At 39.0% G+C, this 27,264-nt stretch overlaps 3 protein-coding genes across 5 annotated transcripts; 2 read left to right on the top strand and 1 right to left on the bottom strand.

Moving 5' to 3' along the window:
- The first annotated feature begins 1,151 nt into the window (after positions 1 to 1,151).
- Positions 1,152 to 4,740, top strand: LOC112951190 (14 kDa phosphohistidine phosphatase-like). 3 transcript variants are annotated; one of them, XM_026043829.1, is made up of 4 exons: positions 1,152 to 1,290; positions 1,660 to 1,784; positions 3,722 to 3,818; positions 4,644 to 4,740. In XM_026043829.1, exons 1-3 carry the CDS (start codon positions 1,161 to 1,163, stop codon positions 3,767 to 3,769), a joined length of 303 nt encoding a protein of 100 aa, XP_025899614.1. In that variant the 5' UTR covers positions 1,152 to 1,160; the 3' UTR covers positions 3,770 to 3,818; positions 4,644 to 4,740. The 3 variants fall into 3 exon arrangements, with proteins under 3 accessions (XP_025899614.1, XP_025899613.1, XP_025899612.1); XM_026043828.1 differs by lacking the exons at positions 3,722 to 3,818; positions 4,644 to 4,740 and adding an exon at positions 3,056 to 3,217; XM_026043827.1 differs by lacking the exons at positions 3,722 to 3,818; positions 4,644 to 4,740 and having other exon boundaries at positions 1,660 to 2,947.
- Positions 3,776 to 26,741, top strand: CUNH1orf112 (chromosome unknown C1orf112 homolog). The gene is made up of 23 exons (XM_026043793.1): positions 3,776 to 3,818; positions 10,406 to 10,494; positions 11,065 to 11,169; positions 11,630 to 11,770; positions 12,257 to 12,419; positions 12,695 to 12,779; positions 13,314 to 13,452; positions 13,899 to 13,979; positions 15,550 to 15,614; positions 17,051 to 17,199; positions 18,166 to 18,274; positions 18,746 to 18,932; positions 19,892 to 19,974; positions 20,336 to 20,387; positions 20,990 to 21,079; positions 22,186 to 22,371; positions 23,001 to 23,123; positions 23,687 to 23,782; positions 24,214 to 24,327; positions 24,746 to 24,850; positions 25,230 to 25,310; positions 25,904 to 26,017; positions 26,296 to 26,741. Exons 1-23 carry the CDS (start codon positions 3,815 to 3,817, stop codon positions 26,479 to 26,481), a joined length of 2,547 nt encoding a protein of 848 aa, XP_025899578.1. The 5' UTR covers positions 3,776 to 3,814; the 3' UTR covers positions 26,482 to 26,741.
- METTL18 (methyltransferase like 18) lies at positions 7,050 to 8,732 on the bottom strand. The gene has a single exon (XM_026043810.1). It carries the CDS (start codon positions 8,490 to 8,492, stop codon positions 7,512 to 7,514), a length of 981 nt encoding a protein of 326 aa, XP_025899595.1. The 5' UTR covers positions 8,493 to 8,732; the 3' UTR covers positions 7,050 to 7,511.
- Positions 26,742 to 27,264: the final 523 nt, after the last annotated feature.

Below are 27,264 nucleotides of genomic sequence, written 5' to 3' on the forward strand. Positions count from 1 at the left end.
TGACATGTTTGTCTCTACTTCAGTGCCACTTCAGTCTAGTCACTGGACTATACAAYGTGCAGAGTCACTGCACTCTGTGTAGTCAAGCATCGTTTTTATGCTTAAAAGATATTTCAATCGTAGAAATATATATTAATAATAACTTAATAACCACAGCTATTTACTATGTATATAATATTTAAACTTCATGCAATTGTACTGATTGTTTTAGGGAAATATTGAAATACTGTAAAGCTAAAAGAATGTCTGAGCATTATCTCTTCTGAATAGTGTGTGATGCAAGAACATACTCTTATATCGACCATGCAAGGTGACAACTTTTTGTTCAAAGAATATTCTAGCTTTTTTTTAACAAAACAATGTAAGTTATTTGCTGAAGATGTACGGACTGYCAGGAAGACTTTATATGGAGCATGCCTGGCTCATCAAGTGGAAAACTTAAGACAATGGGAGRTAAACTTATACTTTACTTATCTATGTAAAAACCAGCATGTAGAAACTGTTTTCCAGCTCTTTTGTATTTATGTTTGTGTGTGTGTGACGTTCWTGATCTTTCGAGGGGGAAAAAACGCAAAACTGTCAGAGTGTCAGCTAGAACAACAACCATTTTAGTTGGAAATTAAAAATCTTTTAGCGTGTTTGCATTTTAATAAGGTCTCTTTAGATGCAGTGCAGTGTTGTCAGCTCTCGCAGAAACATTCCAAGTGTTCACATACCAGACACTTCTATTTTGTGCCCAAAGAAGCGCTCGGATGGGGAGCAATGTTTGAAGACACTAGGCGCGGGGAGCTCCCCAGGGCAGGTGGGGAGCAAGCTCGCCCTCTCCGCGACCCCCTTTTCCCTCCAAGGACGAGCCCCTTGCTCCCACACAGCCACCGCGGCGGCTCCGTCCCCGGGGCTGACGCGGGGGCACCAACGGCGACGCCGCCGCCACCTCGCCTCAGGAGCGACCGTTGGGCTGCGACACCAACGGTCGCCAGCAGCCCCGCCCCGCGGCCGCGGCAGCCAATGGGCGCGCGGCACGGCGGCAGCCCCGCGACAGCCTTAGCCAATGGGCGGGCGGCGCGGCGGCCCCGCCCGCGGCGCGCGGCGGTCACGGCAGGCTGTGGGCACCGCGGCTCCGCTCGGTCGCGCGCTGGCGGCCGTGGGGCGCCGCCGCCATGGCCACCGTGCCCGAGGTGGACATCGACGCCGACGGCACGTTCAAGTACATCCTGGTGCGCCTGCAGCGCCCGGGCGGCGARGAGCGGCGCGACATCGTCCGCGGCACCAAGGCCGCCGAGTTCCACAGTGGGTGTCCGGTGGGGCGGGAGGAGGAGGAGGAGGGAAGGCCTGAGTCCAGCCCCCGACCGAGCCCGGGCCCCCGTCTCGCCGGGGCCTGGGCGACACCGAGCGGCTTTGGGCGGCCTAGAGCCCCGCGTCGTGTCCTGTCGTGTTGCGCGAGCACATCAGCCCATGTACGCCAGCTGCYTCCCCGTTATATTATATATTAGCCTTATTATATTAAATATTATCCTTAATTATAGGTGCCACACGTGTGCCTCTGGAAACCTCCCTTTAGCCTGAGAGGGAGTGATAGAAGTAGCGTAACCCAAGAGTCCTGGGGTGTTTGGTACCTGGCACGTGTTGTAATGGCTCTGGCTGTTCCCCACCTTGCAGATCACATATTTGAGAAGGTGAATCCCGAAATGGAAAAGCTGGGATTTGAGTGCARGTGCCTTGGAGGAGGGAAAATTGAGCATAATAGCAAAGACAAGAAAATCAGAGTATTTGGACTCTCCACAGTAAGTGGATTTTGGGTGTTCCTTCGAATCTTTAATAATGTTCATTGTTTTTTTCATAGTGCAAAGACTTTCAGTGCCTTGAATCACATTGCAGATGGTAACTGGAAACCTGCCTGACTCACTTGTGAAGTGAACTTGTTACCTATTACTGTTCAGTTCCTTTATAAGAGACTCAGTTAAGTGGTAATTTGGGGAATAATCTCCAGGGCATAGCTGCTTCTGTAGTAGTATTGCGAGTACTCAAATTGTAGGCTTCTGACGGGGTCAAAACCAAAATATTTCTATCGAATTATTATAGAAGGTCGTGGTTAGTTCAAATTTGCTTTCCTTAACTTCATGAAAACTGAATGCTGAACACCTTAAGCATTTTTAAATATCAAGGCTATTTTTGTTCCAAGATTACTCTTCTGCCTTGTATCATATGAAAGAAGAAACTGTTTAGGGCTCCTAGATAGTGGGAAAGGAGCGAGTAAGCTTACTCTGCTAAAGTCTCATGATACCACACTAGCTTGGTGGTTTTATGAAAACCAAAGTCCAGGATACCTCTGGATCTGAAATGAGAAATCAAGATAACTTCAGTTATGTAAGACAACAAAGGTATGAAAGGTATGCAAGAAATACAAGATAGAGACACCTTCCATCACAACTTTTCTAAGTTTCACTGAAAGTAAAAATATCACCTGAAACTTAAATGAGGACTTAAATCRAACTTGCTTTAGTTCAGAGTGGCACTGGCTTTCAGATTGCCATCTCCCTTTAACTGGCAAGGCGGCAACTAAGTAAAGCATAAAGTGTGTGATTTATTTGATGACCAGAATAGTTCTCACATGTTCATGCATATGGCTTCTCGTTCCTTTTTCCTCCAGCTGAGCCAGATTAGATGTTTGCACRCCCATATGCTAAACTGAACTGGTGCCATCTCTGTGATTTAAAAAAAAAAAAAAGAAAGAAAGAAAAAAAGTAATAGGAGCTGGCAACATTTTAATGTAAAGTTTCTGCTGCAGAAGTAACAAGTGAAACCCCCTCCCCCTGTTACTTGAGATTGTATGAAATTGTTCTATTTATTTTCTGCSAATTGGAGGGGAAATGGGAGAGGGCAATAAAAATCTGATACCACAAGAATAACTGTGTAGAAGCTATATTTCTGATTTGTATGTGAACTACTGGCAGTGTCAATGCAAACTATCTGGTTACACAGTCTGATAAGAACTTGATAGTCATTTGTATTTATGTTTTGTATCCACCTACTAAATGCTTGTGCTTTCTTACAGGGCTATGGCAAAGCAGATCACTCAGTGACTGTAGAAATACTGAAAAAAGTGTATACGGATTATGAAATTACATGGTCAGATGACAAGAAATAAACTGACTAATTATGTAATCTGAACTTTGATGAGCAGTTCAAAAAAAGTTTTTTTTTTCTGTGAGCTGTACTTCTATAAATAAAAAGAAATGAAAGTCTTTTCTGTGTTTGTTCTCATAAATCTGGATTAACTGGACCCTGCAATTTACATTACTGCTATTAATTCCCAGATATCTCTTATTTTTCAGATCCTTCCTTTGTGGGGGAAAAAAACCCTGTTTTAAGCCTTTTTTTCCTGATGGTTTTTGACATGCCTTCTAATTAAGGAATTAATCATCTTCCTTCTGCTTTCATCTGATCCTGACTGATGCATCGTACAATATTTTGCCATCAAATTAGGTGCCATAAGACTAAGATTGTTTCCTTATTTTTTTGACCTTATTTTTTTCTGTTGCTGTTCACTCTTTGCATCTTTCTCATTCATGTTTACAAAAAAAAGGGAGGAAGGGAGGTTTGACTTGGTTCATCATCTAAAYCTTCTACTTACTCCATTGTTTTGAAAAGTCAGTGTTTGTCTTCTAGATAAAAATAATGATCATGCCTAATTTCACAGTGCACTTTTTTTTTTTTACAGAACAGGATCAGTAAAAACAGACTGGCAGGTGATGATGTTGAATTCTGACAGTATCTATTTCATTCTGATTCTTCTGGACTTCTTTCATTCTACATGAGTAAGTTCATTATGTTTTATCCTCTCCTCCAGGACCATACTCATCTTCCCTAGGCAGTGTCTGAATTAAGTTATTGCACCTGCTTCCTCCTGTTGTGGCAGAATATTGCCCTTCATTTGCAGAGAAGTTGCTTGCTTGCTACAATTCCYATTTTCTTATTTCAGGACAATCTTTTCCTGAATGCTCTTACATATTTCAAGGCAGTATCTTTTGTTCCATTTGCTTACATTATTTTGATTTGCAGTTTTTAAGACATATATGTRTATAAATCCCAATTATTCACTTGGAAACGACTCAGTGTCTGCTAGCTTTTTTCTTTTCAGCATTTATGTGACTTAAAGTACAGAGTATGAAATTTGAGTGGCTTTAGTCCATATTCCATCATAAAAATATTGCCATTACTGTCTCACTACCCTGATCAGATATTTTGTCATCTCTATTTTGATTTTTGAAACACTGATACCACAGTAACAGTTATTTTTTCCTCCTAAGATTTTAATATCAGAATATGATTATATGTCACTATACCAAGTGATTAAGAACAACAGGCAAGTCAATAATTTGCAAATTGTGTCCTTTCTTTGGGACTCAGCTTCCTAATTTCCATGTGGATGTTTTTTCCTTATGCTTAGTAAAATAACACATGCCATTTAGCTGGTGCCAGTATACAGAACTGATTTTTTTATGGCCTCATTTCCCAAAAGTGGCAATAGTCTTTGAAGGAAAGTCATCAGTTAAGGATAGCGCCTGTTAAGATAAACAAGCCCTTTAATTTAGTTTCCTGAGACTTACTTTGATGACATACTTTAATGTTTCTCTCCACAGTACTTACGGGAAAGATTTGGATCCGCTTTGGACCGGATTTTGAGTTGTAATGACACTTTCAGAAAGTATGGGGTTAGAGGATGGGGAGAAAAGKGGGGATAGCTGACTATTTATGTGCTAATTTCTAAGTTAACTTCCTTGTTTCCTCATATAAGACACTGGGCCTCATGTAGTGGATTTTCATGTCATTAAAAAGACTTTGAGGCGCCTCTCAATCCTGGTTGTGCTAGTGTGATGTCATTCAGGAGAAATTATAATTGAACAAGCAATTAAGGTGTGTAAATATTACAAGCAGATAAGTGATTTTATTCCACATTATCCTGCTTCCTGCAGAGAAGCAGGAAACTAGTCACTASGGTTGGATGATTTGGCAAGCAGAGAAAGTCTTAATGGGAGTTGAAAGAAAGGGAGAGCAGAACTTATCTTTAATATAAAAGACCAGCCTTTAAAATTAAGTGTTGAATGATGCTTCCTTTGTATATCCACTGATTTCTAAAAATGGACTAGAACTCAACTGGAGTCATGGAAATCCCAGTCCTAGTTTTACCAGTTTCACAGGACAAAAACATCCTACCTTGATTGTCTTTATAAAATTGAGAACATAATTGTACTGTATTGGTTTTTCATGTTTTCCAGGTGTTGAAAGTTCCAAAAAGAAATCTGATTCTGTATGCAAATTTAAAGTAACCAAGAATAAAATGAGGATGCTGAGCAAAAGAATAGTAAACTCAAGAGAATGAGTGAGTTTGAAAGTAGAATATCATTAAGTATAATAGAAGATTGTAAGTGCCTTTTCTATACTTATCAAGTAATACATGAAGTTCTTGTTCTTTACATATTCACTATCATAACGGTAGTCAGCATTTCTTATTACTTCAGGCATAACCCTCTGAAACAGGTAGGCTTAGCAGGCAAGCAGTGATTTTTCTCCAGACTGTAAGTGGTAGCAGCTTTGCTACCAAGTTCCTAGTTAAAAAAAAAAAAGGAGAGAGATTGGTGCTTTAAAGATCTGTCAAAGCTAAAACTGTTTTCTCCAGTTTCTAGTTAATAAATGTCAGCATCCTGTAAGGTGGCAGGCATCAGTGTGTTTCAGGGTTGATGCAAATAAGTTCCAGAGCACACCCAGAGACAGGCTGACTGGCTTTTCCCTCTCCTTTATATTAAAAAAGAAAAAAAAAAACCCAACTTCAGTAACTTGTGAAACACCTTTTTAAAATAGCCTACTTAAACTTGTTTTTGAAATAACAGTAGTTGTTAAGCTCTTCTGTAAAGTACGGGAAATCCTGTTGGACTTACTGTTGACTTTCATGGACAAGAATGCCAGGAATTTATGCAATAGGAACAGTGATTTAAGTTGCAGTTGTAATAAGCTTCTTTCCATCTTCATGGAGGTATTGTCATTTCTGCCACAGATATTTTTATATCCAGATTTACTGCTGTGGTTGACTACTTAGCTTCAGTATACTAACTATATGTTACTGCAAAGGTACACAAGTGCATTACTGCTGCACTGAAGCTTTGTGAGCTGCTAAGTGGTAACTTGGATGTACCTGTCAGACTTGTTAAACAGCTTTTTGACCATTTTGACCATRAGACAAAATATAAGTGATTGCTTATGATACCAAACACACACAACAAGGTTGTTTAGTTTTTGATTCTGCTTGCATTTTTTTAAATGTTATAATTTTTGCAGTAATRTACAGTCTTACCTCACTGTCATAATTTTCAGTGTGGAACACAAAAGAATAAATTGCACAGACTTTTCTGAAAACTTGCTGGACTGTACAAGAGACTTAAGAACCATGGTGGTATTCAGTAGTACCTCCAGAAGTAATATCTCAGGTTATAATATTAAAAAAAAAAAGCACAAGTTTTGAAAATGTGTATTTGCATAGAGGCAGTGACCATATAGAACAATCTTGTCAAAAACAGCTACAACGCTCTAGGTCTCAATTATGATAGTCAAATTTATCTCCTTTCCCTGTTGCCACCCTTCCATTTCCCACATKGTGTTTTGTGGGATTTTTCTTGTTTGCTTTAAAGAACTTCTCTTGTTTGAGATCTTATCAACTCTGTTATTAAAACAAAGAAATCTGTTTTACTGGTTTCTGAAAGCAGCAAGGCTTCCCCACTGCCTGCAACATACTGAGCTTTCATTATATTGACAATACAGATATGAAAATTCACTAACAGTATTAAATAGCCTCAAGTACCCACACCCAGCCCAAAGCTTGAATAAATCATATGCATTTTATATGGAAAAAGCTATGTATTTGTGGAGTTACCACACTGGGCTACATGGGATAAATACAATCACACCCCCCTCTGGCGGCAGAATATGCAAGTAATGCTCAGGTTTGGTGCTGCATTTGAATCATACCCGAGTTAGCACCAGAAGCCTTGAAAACTTCTTTCTCTGYGCTATTGGGATACTAAATCACCTTTTGCAAGCTGTACTCAGCAGCCACTTCTATAACTTAAGTTTTTGACARTGCCAAAAAAATGAGGAGGATCAGGGGTTCTTGAACCACTTCTCTTTCAAGTATCTACACAAGTGACAATTAACAATTTAGTGACATAAGAAGTACCAGGATAAGCAGTAGTCCATTTCTCTACACAAAAGCGGAATGAAAACAGACCTTGATGTGCAGACAGACATTAGAATTTAATCAAACAGTTCAGTCTCTAGTAAAGAGACTTCTCAATTCAGAATAACCTCAACAAAACAACCTTATTCATATATAAGGAACAGAATAACCTCAACTTCTCAATTTGGAATAACCTCAACACAAGAAAGGCAGGGAAGATTAAAACATTTCTCAAGATTTTTTTTTTTTTTTTTTTTTTTGAGGAAAAAGTGGCTTGAATTTAATTGGAAACTTTAAAGGTCATTTCAATGATGAAGCGCTTCAGTCCTTTATCGATTATTTTAACCGTGTTAGTCCTGAACACATTCCTCTCCTCGATGAATTTCTCAAAGAGGGGGACACCGCCCCCAACCCCAAAGTAATGGGCTTTGCTTGCCAGATACACACGTCCATTTTTAGCCAACAGCTGAGCCAACGCATCGTGTAAAGTGCCATAGTAATCTGGATTATAGATGGTCTCGGATGTAAGAATAAGATCATACTTTGAAAAGGGTTTGCTGCTGCTTAGCAGGAGCTCACTGACTTTGGACCATTCTCCAGAAAAGAACCTGCATTTGGTGAGCAGATCAGGGGAGCATTTTGCTTTCTTGAGCCTCTTTGAAGGAGGCTTGCTAATTTTTCCATCATCTCCATCAACTCTACAGTTAGCCATGGCGTTAGGCAAGGTTATTTCCTCGATCACGGTGCTGTTGTAGTCCTGGAAATGGACTTCTTTAGCTTTGCCCCTCAAGGCGACTATTCCTAGGAGTCCAGCACCACAACCGAGGTCCAACACAGTCTTGTCAGTGAACTGCATTTCAGTCTCGGAGCAGTAATCCATGAGATCAAAGGTRCATTCCCAGATCTTGAGCCCTCCCTCGTACGCACCTGGGACGAGGTCAGAGTGAGCCAGAATGCTTTTAGACACGGCATCTTCTCCACACAAGCCATCCAAAAGCTGCTTTTCCACCGTGGATATCTTTACGGAATACAGCCCCGCCACCACTTCCATCGTTTTACCTTGCAGTATTTGGTCAGCATCTGCAGGARCGCGGTGCTCTTTGGCAGCCTTGAGGCTGCGGGGCTGCCCCGACGGGGTCGCATCCCCRCATGTGGCACCAAGCTCCTCCCGGGGAGCGCCCGGCTGCAGCTCTGGCGCCGCAGCGGCCTCTGCGGCGCTGCTTTYGTCTTCTCCAAAGGAAAAGTTAAATCGGAAGGACATTTTCAGCAAAGAAATAGCCTGGCTCAGTTTCACTGCAGCCAGAAACACTCATGTACCAGCAGTATTCATTCAAAAAAATCTTGCTTTTATAAAAATATATGTAGCTGTTTCTGTGTAGTTGCACCCAACTTTTTCAGGCAGAATACCATCGGTTTTACCGATACCAGGTAGATAGTTTCTGGAAAGGAGAACAAACGCGAGTTTAATAATACTCAAGCCCCTAACGCACGAGCCAAACCACTGTTTAAACGTAGCATTTATCTTTCTAAGAGGACACCCTCCTGCGGGGGTTACCAGCCCCTCTCCCGTGGCTCGCCCCGCTCCCACGCGGCCGAGGGGACCCAGAGCCGGTTCCCCCCGCGGCGACCCCGKCCCGGCCCTACCGGCCCCGTCCCGGCCCTAGCGGCGCCGCCGCCTTCCCGCTCGCACACGTGGGGCCGCCCGCCCCTTCCTCCCGCCGCTGCGCACGCGCGCGCGGAGGCTGCCGGGAGCGCGGCGCGCGCCTTTCCCGCCGCTGCTGAGGTAACCGCGCGGCTGCCATGTCGCAGAGCGGCCCCGAGCCGCTGCTGCGCGAGCTGGGCGCCTGGGACGGGGAGCTCTGCCGCCGGCAGCTGCCCGCCGTGCTGCCCCGGCTCCTTATATCCTTGCGCCGGGGCGCTGGGGAGGGCGCCGGGAGGAGGGCGGGAGGGAGGCGGGGCGGGGGCGTTTCCCTGCCCCCCGCGCGTGGGGAAAACACGCGGGGAAGGCGGCGCGTGGAAAGAAAGCGCCGCTTTTCACCGCAGCACCGAGGAGAAAGCGCCGTGTAGCTCGTGTAGCGCTTTTAAGTGACGTRTCAAAAATCATTGTGATTGGAAAAGTCCTTCAAAACCATCACGTCCAACTGCATACCCACCCCCTCATCCCCGCATCTTGTTCCCACTTTACGTGACAGAAATGCCCTGATCCTGCATGTACACACGTGTATATGCCCACGTCATGCCAGAGAAACTGCCCAGATTTCATGTGGTGGGACAAGGGTACATGCGGCCGCGTGTGAGGAGCCCCCGTGGCTTCTGCAATAAATAAATAGAAATAAACTTAACTTTGAGTTTCCTTAACATGTATCCTTACTCCATGTATCAAGAGTCTGAGGACTGGACYGAGCATATTCGTAAGTAGGGGTCAAGACATCCCCTCTTCCCCTGAAGGGGAGTTCTGGTACAGTCACCTCAGAGGTTTGGCACTGGCTTAAAATACTTGTGTTAAAACTGGTATCTTCCGTGCGTTCCTGGTCTTCGACAATCCTGCTGGACCTTGCGCATTACAGGAGTTACATGCTGAATAGACTGAATAAAAAACATGAAGAGCTCATACATTTAAGACTCTTTCTTTTCCACCAATCTTTCTGAACTGTAGATTCTGTGAGAAAAAGAAAAAAAAAAAAAAAGCCTCTTTCATCCTGTGTTTATTGTATTCTAGTGTCACAGCTGGCTGCTATCCTGTAGGCAGCTAAGCTCTTTTAATACCCAGTAGTGATGAAAAGCAGGTCAGATAAGTGACTTTTTAGGACTCTTGATAACATTCATGGTTAAGTTGTGTATTAGAGCAGCAGGCATATTAGGTGTGCACCTGTATGCACAATACATCCAGATAACAAATTTTGGACAAATGATTGTGCTTGGCTTTCAGCTGAATATAGTCCAGTAATGACACCAAAGGGATGTCATGTCGTACTAAAGTATGTTGGAGCCTTTATTGTTACTGGTTTTTTTTTTTAGATAATTTGTATCTCAAGTCTTATGTTGCTATTCTCAAAATCAAAAAAATTATCTTTTTGACAYAGGGCTTTTTGTTGTTTTACGTGGTAGGTTGCTAGATATTCTGATGATTGCATGTTACTTTTCTGTAACTGTTTCAAGTGCTTTGCTTTGCAGGTGTTTTCAGGATCTTGACTGAAATGTTTTTGCCTCATATCAGCCTTGCAGATTTGGAACAAACTTTTTTCTCAAAAGTATTACCTAAGGTATGTTGATTTCAGCTAAATTGTTGTTGTTGTTTTTGTTGTTAATTCAGTGTTAAAAAACTGCTGGCMGTAGCACTTGTATCCAGGAGTCTCAACAAAAGTAGAAATTATTGTTATTTGATGGTCATATGATTTTATTTCTTTGTGTATCAAAAATGTTAACGATCATTTTTTTAGAACAAAAGCCTATTTCTCTGAGATGAAAATCATTCTATCTTAATGTGATCTGGTGAAAACCAAATTAAAAACTCTTTGGCAAAATAAGATACGTTATTTTAAGCAAATTAGCCAGGAAGTTTGCTTTACTAACAGAGAGAAAGTACTTTAAAAAAAAAAGTGTTATTAAAGACTTATAGTGAGTAACATCTGTCTTCAGTTAGAGAAGTGATGATTTTCAGTTTTGCATGTCACACTATGTATTTCAGATGTTAAACTAGAAAATATTATATTCTCCTGTGACATATCTCTTCCTGACACCGTGACAAGAAATCAAGCAGATGCATAATGATGTTGTTATTTGTTGTCATATGTTTATAACTAAAATGTTTACCATTTGTTTTGTTCTGACAGACTCTACAGTTATTCGATAACTTGATGTATGAATTATCCAATCAGGCCAAAGGTTTAACCAGCCAGAATACAGAATTATGCAGTACTGTAAGGAATGTCCTACAGGCAAGTTTTGTGAAAGCTGTCAGAGCAATATTTTTAAAAWTTTTTAATTTAATTTTTATTTTAACCTAAGCAATAAAAAGTTTTTTTTGAATATATTTTCCACCTTCTAATCGGCTAGTCAGACTGTAGTTTGGTCTTCATTTACATTTGCTGCTTAATTAAGATTTTATGAATCATTTGATTAGTTAGTATGTAATGTTAATCAGTATAAAAATAAAACAGCTCATACTCTTAGACTRTAATGCAAATGACACGAGTGTCCATATTCAGAGAGCATCTGTTTATATRTTCAGAATATTTTGTAGAGCTTCATTCCTTAGCACAGTAATTACTTATAGAAAAAGCGATGACTTTTAATGCTATAAACATCTAAGAACAAGTCAGGTAAGAAAAGCTACTTTTGAAATTATCATCAGAGTTGGTATCTTCACTGATGGTTGTTGTTCCTTTGTGCTTTCAGACTGTGGTACAACTGTTGGAGACTCTGACCAGCTGTGTCCGGGTCGTCTGCACGCTCCAAGCATGTGTGCCTCTGGAGAGCATCCGCACCCTCCCCTCCTCTGTGCTTTATGTGATAAAGAACAGTTTTACACACTGCAAAGTAGGTCTGCCTTAACAGAGGAAAAATTGTTTTATCTGTTTTTTTTTACAAAGCTCTACTTTGTAAGAAGATCTGTTTTTGAAAAATATTGCTGTAGGGTTTTTTTATTATTGCTTTATTAAATAATTTACAGTATGTGAGTAGTGCCCACATTTTCAACTCCCTGCCCAGTGAATTTGACCTGCTACTGAAAGACAGACAGCATTAGTTCCATATTTTGCATCAGTGTCAATCAAATATTTTGTCTAAGAATTTAGGCCCTTTATGTACTTCCAACAGCWACAGTAGTTTCAGAGCTATAAATGGTTAATGTGCACTTGCCATATTTCTGTGCAAGTTTCAAAGCAGACTGAAAAGTTGAGAATAGGATCCTGATGTTATTTACGGTAAGTACTGCATGTGAGTGTCAGACTTGCATTTTCAGATGAAGCAGTTGTCATTTTTTTTTCTTGTTTATTTTTCTCAACACTTCCCCCTTTCCTACAGGACAGTGAAGCGGTGTACTGTGGGCATCTGCACTTGATTTCTGACCTCCTACAAGCTATGTTTAAGGAAACCTATTCTCTTCAGAAACAGCTGATGGAACTACTTGATATGATTTCTCTGGGCTCTGCTTCTAGTGAAGATAACATTGCAGATATGGTATCAGGTATATATACATGGATCTAAAGATTTTTTTTTTAGTTTTACCCAGTCTTTTTTAACAAGTTTGCACTTTCAAGACAGAGTTTTGAGCCTGCTCAGTTCTGTTGTCGTATCCAGCCCCTTTTGCATTTTGAAATATTTCTGTTTTCTTCCTGAAATTTTCTGTGTGAGATGTGGGATGTAGGTCAGGTTTGTAGGAAATGGGCAGCGTTTCTGCACTGAGCCATTTTCTCAGAGGAATCTGCTTTAATTTGAGTTTTGCCATTGTTTCCTCCACAGTAATCCACAGTGTCCTGGAGATCTGCTCTGTCATTTCCAGTATGGACCATGCGATCCATGCGAACACTTGGAAGTTCATAATCAAGTATGTCTTTGAACCCTTTGAATGGCATTGCAGTACGGCTGGACTCTGATTTTAAATAATCAATGTTTTATGTTCAAGGTTTCAAATACAGCTGAATTTAGAAAATGCAGTTCCTGTGGAAATTTAGCAAATGCATAGAATTAAATGAAGGTGGTTAAGTGTCTCTCATTAAAAAGTGAAAGTTTGGGGGTTTTTTTACATTAATGTCAGAAGAAAGTTTGAATTGCCGTAGTATGAATGAATAGTTTTAACAAGTCTCACCTACAATTCTKTCTATATGTTTGGATAAAGTGGTGATGTCTTATGCTTTTATCCTGCCTCTTCTCCATGCTTTGGTCATAAATGCCAAGAGGRTAGTTCTCCTCTCTAGATTTCTGGACTTGTGAGCACAGCGTCATTTTAGCGCTCACAGATATTACACTGATTTGTGTGGCATAACAGCCTAAGCAGAACAATTAGGTTATCTGGATTTGTATTAACTTTTATGTGATCACTTCTGACAATTAAATTTCTGATTCTATTCCTGCCTTTCAGGCAAAGTCTGAAGCATCATGCCGTCCTTCAGGGCCACCTGAAACACTGTGATATCCTCAGTGGCCTGTGCAACGATACTCTTTTTTCTTTTCACTCCTGTTTGCAACTCGCTGAACAAATGAAGGTGTCGGAGATACAGGTGAATCAAAAGCAGCTTTAGGAGCTTTTAAACTCAAAAAATATACATTTGTTGTGCTCTGTTGTTGCCTGGAGTGTTTTCTAATGCATGTGGTAGGCAGAATACCTCATTCTTTTCAAACTGTGTAAAAATGAGGTCCATAATTTGTTTAGATTGAGGATGTTTCAGTGAGGCATTGAAAATAAGTTTTCACCATGCTCTGCAGGAACTTCGTTTATTTCTTAAACTGCATGCATAGGAGAATAAAAAYACAGTATTTCAATTCTGAATATTACTATGAAAAGTTTTGAGAGGTATACTGAGGCTTCCAAAGTTTTTTCTTCTGTTGCTGGGGAGTGTGTGGGAATAAATTTCAAAATGTGCTTTGAGTATTGTTGGCAATTTTAAATTTCTTTTGATTGTAGTATTCCCTCTAGATACAATTTTATAACTGCTTTTTTGAATAGGAGGGAACTGACCTCAAGCTATTCCAGAAGACCGTGAAACTCTGCCGATTTTTTGCTAATTCTCTTGTACACTACACCAAGGTAAGGTATAATCTTGAATCCTGTATTAATACTGAATTTAAAGCTCTGCTGTGCAAAGTGTGTCATTATAGTTTATAATTGTATCTTACCCATAATGACTACATGCAGTGCGTGGTATAATTAACATCCATACATAACTTGCTTGTAGTTCTTTCAGCTGACTCGGACATGACTTAGGTTTTAAATTCCTAATGGATTAAAAAGAAAAAAAAAGTAATATTTGCACAGCCTTAACTGCAAGAAAGACTTCTGATCAGGAGAGTCCTGATTGAGAAGGCTGTTAATTTTASTTTCACCTAAATCTTTTTCTTTGCTGATTAGTAACTTTTTGCCATGGGACAACATAGTGTAACAGGCACCATTGTCTAGTAGTTTGAATGCGGCACTGAGGATAAGAAACATCAGTGTAATATTACTAGCGCAGAAGCTAACTTCCTTTGGCCTGGCCAACTCTATTGCTGGACTTTAGTTTTCCCATCTTTAGAAGGGGATGCTATGAATTAATCCATTTTAAAATTACATGTGAAAGAAATTTGCTGGCACAAGAAACAGTCATCTCCAGTTGCCACATTTGTTAAATATACTAGTACAATGTCTAGTCTATTATCCTCAGCACAAGTGGAATAGATCTATTTCTCAGCAGGAATCTGATATATAAAGAGCACAACCTCTGAATTTAAATCTCTTTGTAAATTAAATTGAGAAGGCTTTATTTGCTAAACTTTATGCTAAGCAATCTTTTCAAACACTTCATCCCATTTAGAGTCAAACAGAATTCCAGCCTTGCATAAAATGGCTAGARCTGTTAAAATAACTTCTCTGTTGCTCAACAATGGCAACAGATTCCTGTATCCCATCATTTGCTCAGCAAACCCCTTTCTTCCTTTCTCCATGAAGCACATAGGAGAGAAAGATCAGTATATCATTTTTGAGAAAATCCTCTCTTCAGATAGGTAGATAATCAGTGTTATTTTCCTTTTTTTCTTTTTTTCTTTTTTCTTTTTTCTTTTTTCTTTTTTTCTTTTTTCTTTTTTCTTTTTTTCTTTTTTCTTTTTTCCTTATTTTCTCTCCTTTATTTTCTTTGTAACCTCTTCCCCTTTTTCCTCCCCGTATTTCATGTTTTACCTTAACAGGCCATTTAGGAAAAAGGTATCAACAGTAGAAGGCATTGACAGTTATTATGTATCTGCTTTATCCCAGGGGTAAAAGCAGGGTTTTGATTTTTTTGGCACAAAGTGAATAGTGTTATGACAGAATAAAATAGCTTTACAACATAYACTTGAGCACTTCATTTTTTTGCAGTTCTCTATGGCTATTCCATCTGTGCTTGCTAAGTTTTTTAAATGAGTCTATAAATTTAACTGTCTTAAATAGAATATATACAGATGCAGGGTAATTAACCCTAGAAATTCTTTATTTGTTTTATACTTGCTTTGTGCTGGAGCTCATTAGAATGTAATCAYGTTTTGCCATGTATCATTTTACACACAATATACTAAAATAGGAAAAAAATATGTTCAATCATGTAATTTATGTTAAAAGTATTGTTCAAAATTAATGGCTTTTGCAGGAATTTATTTCTTTCTTCTCGGATTTGTGCTCTCAGTTACACCAGCTGTTTCTTCAAATATACAGGTAAGCGAAGTAAGAACAACTGATTATTGATGATATCTTAGGATATCTTAGGACATACCTATATGCATATATGTGCATATTTCATTTTAAAGTTGTGAGTATTTTGAGATGACAAATATTGTTTCAGGGTTTATAGGTGTGTTTTTTTAAGTACACTGGTTAGGGAAGTTCGACAGATAAGATTGCCATCTTTTGTRTGGTACTAATTACCTCAAACCCTTTCTTAATCAGTACTGTGCGTGTCAGATACAGAAAACAAACRTAACTGTGTTGCATTTGCTTCAGTCAAAATTTCCTAAAAATCTCTRTTAGATTACACAATTGATTTGCTTGAACCCTTGGTCTTGCAAGTTCATTTGAAAGTTCTAAAGTCTAARTTCCTGAAGACAATCCTGCAGTGAAGTAACTTGGCAAGAGGGTAAGACAACAACCCCGCAGTCTTTGGAACAACCTGTTCCTTCCTGTTTCATCTGTCACTAGATGGTCATGTATTCTTCTGTTTTTAAACTCTAGTGAAGGAAAAAAATCCCCAAATCTGCACACAAGTATCATTAGGAASAGTTTGACAGATTTCCTTCTTCAAGATTAAGCATGGAAATATTTGGCCTGAAGAGAGTTTGAAAGAGAATATTTTGAAATTCTTTCAAAGCTTAACTGTTGTGCTTATAACCTTATGAAATCTCACAAAAAGAGTGTATGGTTATCCTGAAAGCAAAAGCTTTTTAATGTTATGCTATGAAAATCAAGTAGGTTCTATGGCAAGATGCATGCATGAGTTAATTGCATGTTTTCCTACAAAGTTTTCCATGCAGTAGGAAAACTGCATGTTTTCCTATAAAATCTGACTTGTAGAGCTTTCTTAAGCAGAAGGTTGAAAATTTTTATTCACTCAGCAAAAAGAAGCAGGCTTTTTCAGCAGGAAAGAAGCATTTTACAGTCTCTTTATAAGTTGTGAGAGTAGAAGGYTTTCATGGTCTCTTTTACTTTATTTTCATATCACCTTTTTTATTTATTGCTTTTTATTTAAAGAAATTAAATGGTACCCTTTTATTAATGTTGTTAGAGTACTACGAACGCTATTGCAGTTAAATTGTATCTACAAGTGTTTCTTTGACTTTTATTCCTTGCCTTTTTTATGATACATTATTTTTCTTCTTATGTTATATATTTTGCACGCATTTTCTGTGAAAAGTTTTTCTTCCACGTGTTCATTGAAATACTGGGTTGTGATGCTTGGTTTAAAGGCTAAATATAGAGTTGTACCTCACACTTTTAGTAGGTATTATAAAACAGAGAGCCTTTTCTGTCTTGGTTTTTAATTCAYGGTAATAGTGAACCCATGAATCTCCCTTTATGTTTTTTTCTTTTTTTTTTTTGAAAAGAAAGGCTGTACTGCTGAGAATTTTTAACTTATTTCTTTTTTCTGCCATCCTCAGCAAGTTTCCTCCCAGTCTCTATGCTCCAGTGATCTCAGAGATTCATCGAGATGAAATATCCAGAGTTTTTCTTGTGGCTCTAGACCCTCTCATCAACCAGCTTCTTCCATTTAGCCCTTTTATGGAGCAAGTGTTAAGTGAAAAATTAGGTGGGTTTAGAATACATTTAACTACTTTAAAGGATCAGACTTCATGTTCTTTTTTYTTGGAGGGGGGCGGATTAACAGGTACTTAGGCAATATTCTGCACTTATTTGTTGGCTTCTTGTCCTTTTGTAACTATTCAGGTTTTTTTTTTCATGCTAGTTGCATGTTAACTCAGATGAATTTTATAACAGAGAGTTCATGTTGCTGTTGAATACATATTTTCCAAAGCACTCACAGTAACTTGAATGCTAATATATTTAACAGAAAGCCTATTGAATTTGGCTGTTATGCATCATTCAATCCACATTTATGCCACARTTTTTTGAAGTAGGCTGAATGTTTCTTTTGCACAATTGATGGGGGATAACAGCTATTTTTTTGTGAAGTATTGAATGCCTTCAAACTGGAAATGATCCCAACTGTCTGGAAAACTTCCACTCTGACCAGTATACCATGATTCTGAGGTAGCTGAGCTGYCTCTTGGGAGCTATGGTGTAAGCGGCAGTTGCTCTGTCAGTCTGCAGTCTGGGCTTCCACCTTGCCCACATAGATACTCTGGCCTCATGATCACGGTGATGCATGGAATAAAAGATGAAAGCCTTGTTTATCCAGCCTCCGAGGAGAACAGAGCTTTCAAGGAGACTGGAAGCATGAAGCTTCTGGATTGTAGCTCCTTTGCAGCACATGTTAGTGGCAGTTGAGAACTGAAGTACTTCAGCTTTTGCCTGAAATAGTATATATATTGTGTTTATTTTCCACTTCAAGAGTAGTGTTCTTGATAAAATGCTACTTCTTTGGTTTTTTTATCAGCTGTGTCAAAAATGATTTTGATTGTCTTTCTGGAAGTTTGTATTCTTCACGTCTTCTTTGTCATTTCTCATTATTTAGAAACTACTTTACATGCATGCAAAATATATTYACCAGGCCAACTATCCTCGTATTTAAATATACATGCATATATCTATACAGGTCTTCCTCCTGAGCAGCAACTGCCCCAATGTCTTCTTCTGATTGGCATAATGGACAAATTGTCTTCTCAGCCTGAAGAAGTGCAAAGTCTGTGGAACACGGGAAGAAGGTAGTAGAACAGATTTCATGGTAGTTCCTGACTGTATCAATTGGGCTGCTCAGGCAAACAGAGGAGCTCCATTGATAGGGCTGCCCTCACAAAGAAATGATAAAATTAACAAGTTCTATGCATTTATAATCTTATCCTGGGAAAAACAGAATTTGCTGTTCAGCTTCATGGTGAATGACGTGGATCCCAAAATACCTGTGTTCAGGAAGGGGATATTGTTCGACTTCCTACCAGCATAGAAAGGGGCCTGTAATTTATTGGTATTCCACTAAGTTAAAATATTGCATTTTATGAATGATCCCACTCATAATCACCTGAATTTGTAAAACAGGAAAGTAATCAGGGATGTAGACCTGTAGCACTGACAGTTTGCAGTCTGATGAAAAGATTCTGCAGTACAGATGTTTACAGGGCTTGGGATTTGCATGTCTACAACCCAACTTTTTGTCTCTTTTTTTTCCTCCCCTACAGCTTGTCTTTGTACTCAGCCCTTTTTCTCAGTTTCCAGCAATGTTCCGGTGAGCTTTCCCTCCCTGTTTGTCTACCAGAAGCGATTGGTACAGGACAACCAGCAGTTCCCATCACCCTGTACCATTACGTCTGTGTCCACCTGTGCTCCTTCATCGCTTCCACACTCCCATCACACTTCCCTCAGCTGGTAAGATTATCTCCTGCTTATTCAATTTTTTTCAGATGATGCGATACATACATAATATTTAAAAAAAAAAAGAAAAAAGGGGTGACAAGTCATGCCTGTGAAGGGTTAGATTACTCTTTAGAGAACAGCTATGATGTGGTTAGCTGGCAGGATTTTGGTTATACAATAGAAGTCACTTGTGAGGAGAGGAGGGAAAATGTCTTTATACATGTTGTTGAAAACGTTAGTTTCTATTGGAAATCTTTGTTCTCTTTGGGGAGCATTGCTTAAAATGCTTTCTTTTATGCAATATTTGAAACGTTAAATTTGGCTTTTTTTTTCATCTGTACTGTAAGGTAACAGGAAAGTGATGTCTAATATCCAGAGCAGATAATTAGGCTAAAAATGCACTGTTGCGATTCCACTTAAGACAATGCCATAAAATGAAAATGAGATTTTTTTTCTACATTGGAGGAATATTCTGGGATTTGGTGAAAGTTTTATGCTTTTCACTTTTTCTCAGGCATAGACAAGAAAAGCTTCCAGATAAATGTTAAATTAATTTAGCTTTTTTTTTTTTTCTGAATGCTACATTCTCCTTTCAGATAAAATTTAATTTCCCCAAAGAGGGAGGTTTTGTGTTCTCCAGTAAACTGGGAGTGGATCTGGCAAAAAAATTGTTAACACATTCATAAAAAATATTTTCATAAATAATGTTGTGAAGAAGGGATGCACATATTGAAATACCTGGAAAAATGAAGGACCTTTAGCTCATTTCAATAAAATATATGCAAAGCTARAGGTATAGCTACTTGCTTAACCTTGCAAGTGAATATAGAATATTAAATGTAGTTGTTAAAGCATTTTAATTGGATAAGGTCAAAATCTTACTAGATTTTATGCTTTTTAGTAGAGTAGACATGATGCAGTAAGATTGCAATCAGTTTCTGTTTTAATTTACTTATATATTTTCTCCTTAGGAGCATGCTTTGCTGGATGCTGTGCTTGGTTCTAGTATGATCACGTCTTTGCTAGCTATGGATTCATGGTGTTTCCTTGCCCGGTGAGATGTTTTTGCTATAGGTCAAGCATGATATCAACAATTCAGTTAGTTACGTTGCTGCTCATAATCTCTGAGAAAGGTGTTTAAGATAAAATTGTCCTAGAACTCAATTCTAATCCGATATAGATCCTATTTAAAAAGTAGGAATAGAAATGGATTTGGCCGCTATTATATTCATGCAAGGGGAATATACTTTTTATGTTATTCAGTAACTGTTTTTGGGAACAGTTCTCTTGATTATATCTGTGTTTATCAAGTACGTCAGGGAAAATGGTCATTTCTAAGACAAAACTTAGAATATTTAGTTAGCAGAAAAATAGGAAGTGTAGCCTCACTAACTTCTTTCTGTTTCACATTGCAGGTATGGAACAGCTGAACTGTGTGCCCACCATGTTTTTGTGATAGCCCATTTGGTAAGAACCACTGTGGTATTTGTAATTTGGCACCTCTTTAACAGCACTTCTGCAGCAACCTTTCTATGATCAAGGCCRAGCTTTTCATTTTTTTTCCAAATCCAAAATGGAGTTTTAATTCCTCAAAGTGATTAATAATTAGCAATAACAGTACCGTGAAAATACACAGCAAGGTACCTAGTAGTTCTGAAATGCCCTGCATGTTTTATTTAGAGTGCAACTGTTGAGATCCCACACAGCACATTAGAGATTTTTACTGATAAGAGTTCAAGGGGAGGTCAGGGGATTCTCAGTGGAGAATGTTAGGACWAAGAATAGAATTTATAGGTGAAAACAATAAATTAAAAAAAAGGCTAACTGTAAACTAGGAAGAGCCCTTGCTGTAATGGCTGATGACACATCAGTGAGTATTTTGTGTGGTGCTTTGAAAGGTAAATATAGCCTTTACTGCAAAAACAATCCCTTATGCAACCCAGTGTCTTTTGTTTTTTGGTTTTACAACTCTCGGAAACATTCTGTTTAGAATTAATTTGCTGAATAGTGTTTTGCTTTGTTTTTTCCCCTTAATTTAATTAGATGTATTCTCTGTTATTTTAATTTAGATAAAGTCTTGGCCTAATGAATGTTACCAGGTCTCAGCCTTGGGTGTTCTGCTGAGGCGTATGCTGTTCTTAATGGCTCCAGATCATCAGGCAAGTGCCGCACCGATGCCTTCTGTATTTGATAGATCACATTTGAGTTGGTGGCCTTYTTAAAATGCTCTGTTTTCATTCTTCCAAAATAGCAGGAGGTTGGTTGTTCTCTTGCTGTACTTGGTTTTACTTTGTCATGTCAGACCCAGTTTGTGTACATGTGTACATGTGTTCTTTAAAACATCAAGGCCACATACATCTTTCTAATGMTGACCTTATTGGATGGCAGTGAAATTCTTTTTTCATTAAGTATGAAAACAGCACATCTCCTAGATCTGCAAAGCATTCTTCAAATAAATTTTATTTTCTTTTAACATAGACTGTAAAAGATAATGCTAAAAGAGACAACTAATATAAAGGGAGCAATGTAAGAAGTCTATTAGATCAAGTCAATTTGTTACTTAGGAATACAAGGTTAAGTTTTTGTTACAAGCTGACAGAGATCAGTATGTATCAATTGCCCACTAAAAGACGAGAGGCTGTTTATGAGCTAGTTCACTGTAACATTATGAAAAGTGTGCTGAAATTTTGTTGCCAGGTAGTCTGAAAGTAGGAAGCAGGACAGCCTAGCTTTGCAGACKCCTAATAACTGTCACAGCAGGTGGTTGGAATGTTGCTAGTGAATGTTACTTGCATGAGTATTGGTAGACCCGGTTTGTCATTGATGGAAACAGTGCTTGCCACAGGAAAGCCCATCATGAAGTGYTGTTCTTCAAGAACCAGGAACTGTTGCGCTCTCAAGTTCTCTAACTTAATCTCTAGGTAGGGACTTGGGTTCTGTCTTGTGTCTCTAGGGAAGTTATGCACATTTATAATCCTTAAATTACTTGATATACTCTCTAAGCTCTCACTTGAAGGGGCTGAAAGAATAAGTTGCTTAATCATTCTAAAATCTTATTGTGGCAGGCAGGTGGCAGTTGTGTAAGATTTTTTTTAATACAAAAAAAAGTCAGACTTTCTTTAAATTAAAGGTTTTAGACATTTTGTTTTCATGTAATACTTCTAGAACAAATGAATATTGATTTTTGATTATTGGTTTCTTAATTTTTTAACAATTATCAAATTCTTTCCTGGTCGGTTTAATACCTACTAACTTTTATTTGCAGGTTGAATTTACTCAAAAGTTGCTTCCTGAAGAAGCAGAAAACTTGGCAGTGTGGCAGCATGTATCCCTCAAGGCCCTAAATCCTGAGCTTAGGAAACAAGTGGCACATCAGCTCTGCGTGGCAGGGCTGGCACAGTGCAGGCAGTGGCTGAACAGCAGGCGCGCTTTGGCAGAACTCCGACCTGTGGTAAAGGAGGTTTGATTCTCTTTGTAAAAATCTGAGAACTTCACATTTCCGAGCTATAAGGATTCTGTTGTTGCTCTCACCTCAGTTCTGTTTGTCTGCTCTGCAGCTTTTACCCAAGCCTAGTTGTCAGACGTGAGCAATGACTGTCATTTTAAAGCTATATTCTGTTATGTAGTACATTAGGGCCCTGTACCCTGCAGCTGATAGTGGAGGTCTTGTGATTCACTAGTTATTCTTTTCTCTCTGGATGAACAAATACGTTTTTCCTTAGAATTTCTCTTTTATATTAGGTGGCATCTTACCTGAAAGATGTTTGCTGGGCTCAGTGGCAAGGGAAAGTATGTGGAGACTTCCACACAAAGAATTAGCTACCATCTTTTCCCTAACAATGTAGCTAACTACTATAGCACAGTGTATAACTCTTGGAGAAGTAAAATATACTGTCCTTGATTTGGAAGCTTTACTGGTCAGCAGCCTGGTGGATTGGCTGTACAGAACAGCTGATGTAAGCACATTATAAGCACACCAGCCATCTCATATGAATTTAGAAGTGCAGTAGGAGCCTGGGGCTTGGGTTTGTTTGACAGGTAGGTTTTGATGTCACTTCTGTGCTCCCTTTTTCCTACCAGAACACTGCTTTTGCTGTCATGTTGACTGCCTGTAATTCTGCTGGTGACACTCTGGAGGGAGAGCTGCAGGCATCTATCTCGGGAGTGCTCGGTCAGTTCTGGACTTTTCTCCAGGCGAAGCAGGTGAGAGAAGTTGCTGTTGTAATGGTGAAAGCAGCTTTGCCAGCCTCGTGCCGTTACGCCGTGCGTGGGGTACTCAGCATGTCACTTCAGCTGGACCATTCCCCTAAAGCAGAGTGTGGTTGTGCTTCCCATGTGCTCCCAGTGCCTGTCTGTGTTAGGTGTGTGCTCTGGAAAACATCGGGTTTGAATTTTCCTAAACATCATGTCTATGACATCCAGCTTAAAAAAATAAATATAAGACTGGGTGTGAAGAAGTTATTTGACAACTGATGAGAGAAATGTCTAAGTTAATCTTTTTCGTTGAGTTTCTTAATTGGCAAGAATAGAGAAGGAGTCATCCTATAAGAAAGATCCTTAATAAAAATATAAGTAAAGGGACTTGAAAAATATAACTGCCTTGAAAATTTTTTAAGATTCTTTAATATTCGGCTGCTTTTGTTGTGTTGTTTTATACATACAAAGCTAGGGTGAGAATTTTGGAGGGTTTCTGTGATTTTACATTCTTTGTTAAGTTGTTCCTTGAGCTGAAAGCAATCATACTAATGCTGCATGTACTGTTGAAGGTTTCAGATGACCCATGTCTCCAGCAGACTCTGTGCTTATTACTTCACCTCTTGGAATTTTTCATTCAAACATTAGGTGCTCAACTAATTACTCAGGTAAGAAACTAATGAGTAATTCATTTCATTGCAAACCAAGTGGGTTTTTTTTTTTTGTGATTTACTGAAGATCTCTGATGAGATTTATCATGGAGATTTCTTCCATTAACATAGGAGGTTTCTAACTTTATTTCTTCCYTGATTATTTTCATGGTCTTTAAACCAAGATATGGTACTGTGGCTAATGTTGCTTCTGAGAATCCTGTTATTCTGTAAGATAAGGCAGATATATAGCTTTGCTGCAGAAGATGGTTATTTCCTTCCAGAAGGCACGCTGTTTATACTAGCCTTTTTTTTTTTCAAGCTGTAGCATACCTGCTTTTGTTTTGCATCCAGTGTTCTAAAATTAATATCTTCAGATTTGATGATTAGGCAGAATAGTTTTTGTCTATGTTCAATGTGTGATAAAGCCTCATTTGCGTTTCCTGCAGGTTTTCGCACTGCAGTCTTCCCTTTTCCAGTTAGATCCCCCAGATCACGTTCGTCTAGCAGTGCTGGATTTTCTCTCTTCTATGGGAAAGGTGTTCATACCACAGGAAGCCCAGGTAAATATAACTGGGGCCTTATTTAATCTCTTTGATGAAAACATGTTTTTATTTAAATACTTGGAAGACTGTATGGCATAATGATCTTGCAGATTTATTTAATGATCTGTGGTGATTTTCTYTTTCACTGAGACACTCACACTAAGTGCATGTGAGATGCTTGGTGTATTTATTTGCATATTGCTTCTCGGCAGTTAGGCAGGCTCGATATTTGAACCTCCAAGGGAAAAAAAAAAAAGAAAAAAAAAGTGCCATTTTCCCAGGCACTTTTTTTTTTGCCAGGAAGGGCAGTAGCACTTTTGAATTTCATAAGCTTATCCTTTGACCTTAGAGTGATTTTTTTTKATAAAATTCCATGATGGTAAGATACACACAACTAAGTTCTGTAAAGTCTAATAGATATTTCTTTCACTTTCAGAGGCAAGTTGTACCTCAGTTGTCAGCTTTGTTTGCTTCTCTGCTAGCTGACCAGACGTGGCTGATCCATCAGCATGCACTGGAGGCATTCACACATTTCGCAGAGGTAAGCAGAGCAGTGCTCTGATGTATAGATTTGACTCTGTTAACTTCTATCATACAGAAGTTCTTTGTTCTTAAATGTTTGCTGCTCTTCACTGAACAGTGTGGATCTTAGCATTACAGCTGCTGTTGAACGTGAATAAAAGTAATAAGGGCTAACACACATACTAACATAGGGCTAACATAACRTAGGATTTCAGGATCTGGAACTGAAGGAAAATCAAGCATTGGTGGCTTCAACTGATTGCAGAGAGCTAGGTTGTTTAAAACTATCTGTCAGCACAGAATTCTTCCCAGATCACTGGGGAAGCAGTTTCTCCTTCATCTTTATTTCTTTGATAATATGAACATACTGAACAACTGTTACTCAATGGTTTTGACAGGAAACAAGCCATGAAGATGTTGTTCCTCAGTGCCTTAATTCTGAAGAAACTAAGAATAAAGTTGTTAGTTTTCTGGCTAAGGTATGATCTTAAACTATTTTACCATTTGCTTAGTTGATGTTGTGCACATCTAAAGCCATATCAAGTAGAACAAAAAATAAATTGCAGTATGATTTTTTGTAAGTGGAGAGAGTATTCATTATAAAGAATGGGATTCCGTTATTCCTTTAGAGCAGTATTTTTCCCTCTCCTGTTGTCTTTGATTAGTTTCTGTAAGATAAATGAATGTGTCTCCAGCATCTTAGCCCTTCTTTCTTGCAGGTTAAAAAGAATCTATTAAAAGCAGCTGGTTATTTATTCATAATGTATCATCTGCCTCCTTCCAGTATATTGGGCTACAAATATTAAGCACCTGCTCTCTGGACAAGCAGTTCTTGTCAAGCAGATAATTAGCAAAAGAACCGATGGGCACTGATGTTACACTAAAGCTGCAGCTACTTTAATCTCCTACTCAGAAGAGTGAGGGAGGAAGTAGATTCAGCTTGAACTGCAAGTTAAAATGATTAATATACATTTATATATTTTATTTTCCATTGATCTGGTATACGAACTGGTCCTGTGAAGGCTGGTAACGCCTCCTTGCTTAGTTACCTCTCCTGTGGCTTTCTCCCTAGACAAGGCAGGTAGAAGAGACAACAGAAGCACGAACAGAACGCATGAAACGAGAAAGGATCGTCTACAGTGCTCATTTTCTGAAGAAGACTGGAGAACTGGACCCAGCAGAAGAGGTACGTGCCCTTCTTTAAATTGTCTGGGCTCTCCTCTAGGTTTCTGTCAGTTCTGGGAACTAGAGAGGTTCAAGACTGCCRTGCTGCCCTCCTTGTTCAAAGAGAAAAGCTTGTGTGCACTCCTGCCCCTTCATATCAAACCAGAAGGCTCTACACTGCCTGACAGCAGGGAAGAGCTCCCTCATTTCTCTTCCAGCTGAGGTTCTTGAGCAGTTAGAGGAGGATTGTATGTACATATGGGATTGTAAATAATGTCTAATCTGTGTTTAAATTTGCAGCCTCTGGCAAAAAGAGCATGTCACCCACCCTCAGAGGAGCAATATAAGGCAGCAGTAGGCACAATGGAGGGGGCAGTGGAAGCCCTGAAGCTGCTGCTCCAGAAAGGGTCACCCCCTGCGTGGCTGGCAGCAAAACTGGACGCTCTGCATGCGGCTATAGCCACTTTGAGAAACACTGTACGGTAAGGTGGGCRTCAGCAGGTTTTAGACATGCTAAAAAAGTTCAGCTCTAGGGTTGGAGGGAAGACATACCACGGTTATTGGAGATGGAAAACTGACACAGGGTGATGCTCTAAGGTACTGTTAAAGGGTAGTTAATACACCACAGGGAACTGATGTGTGAGGTGGCAGACACTTTCACAGTAACAGGATGGAAGGATTGATGCACTTAACGGACTCTTATTTTGCATCTCAGCTGTCATCTTGTATAATGTCATTGTATAGCTTATTTTTCTAAAGTCCTGTATAATAACAAACATTTAATGAAATTGTTTTAAAGATGTTTGAACATGTAGAACTACTACTATTTTTTTTTCTATCATGTACAGGTAAGAGGGCAGTAGGCATTTTCTATACTAATTTTAAAATATACTCTATACAATTTAAGACTCTGTGCTGTTCCTTGAACATACCTGTGCTGTACCACTCCACAGTAAGGTCATCTTTAAAAATCTTTATTGGTCACAGTTAAGAGCAGAATGAGTGGGGTACTTTTAAACCAGCTTGTGTTCAACAGTCCTTCACTGCAAGTTTTCTAGCCCTTCTTGTGCCATCCAGTGACAGAACCTTATAAACAGATATAAATATTTGGAGTAAACTGTACATTCCTCTGAAAATCATCTTAGAGATAAAAAGTTAGGAGTCATTTCTAAGGGGTTTGCTTTTCTGAAAAAAAAGGGYGCATTAACAAAATAACTGAATATAACTTTCATTTATTGTCATCAGTTTTTCAGAGCAGCGATGATTTCT

Source organism: Nothoprocta perdicaria, unplaced genomic scaffold (assembly GCF_003342845.1).
Source record: "Nothoprocta perdicaria isolate Ctin4 unplaced genomic scaffold, notPer1 scaffold_34, whole genome shotgun sequence".
Lineage (NCBI taxonomy): Eukaryota > Metazoa > Chordata > Aves > Tinamiformes > Tinamidae > Nothoprocta > Nothoprocta perdicaria.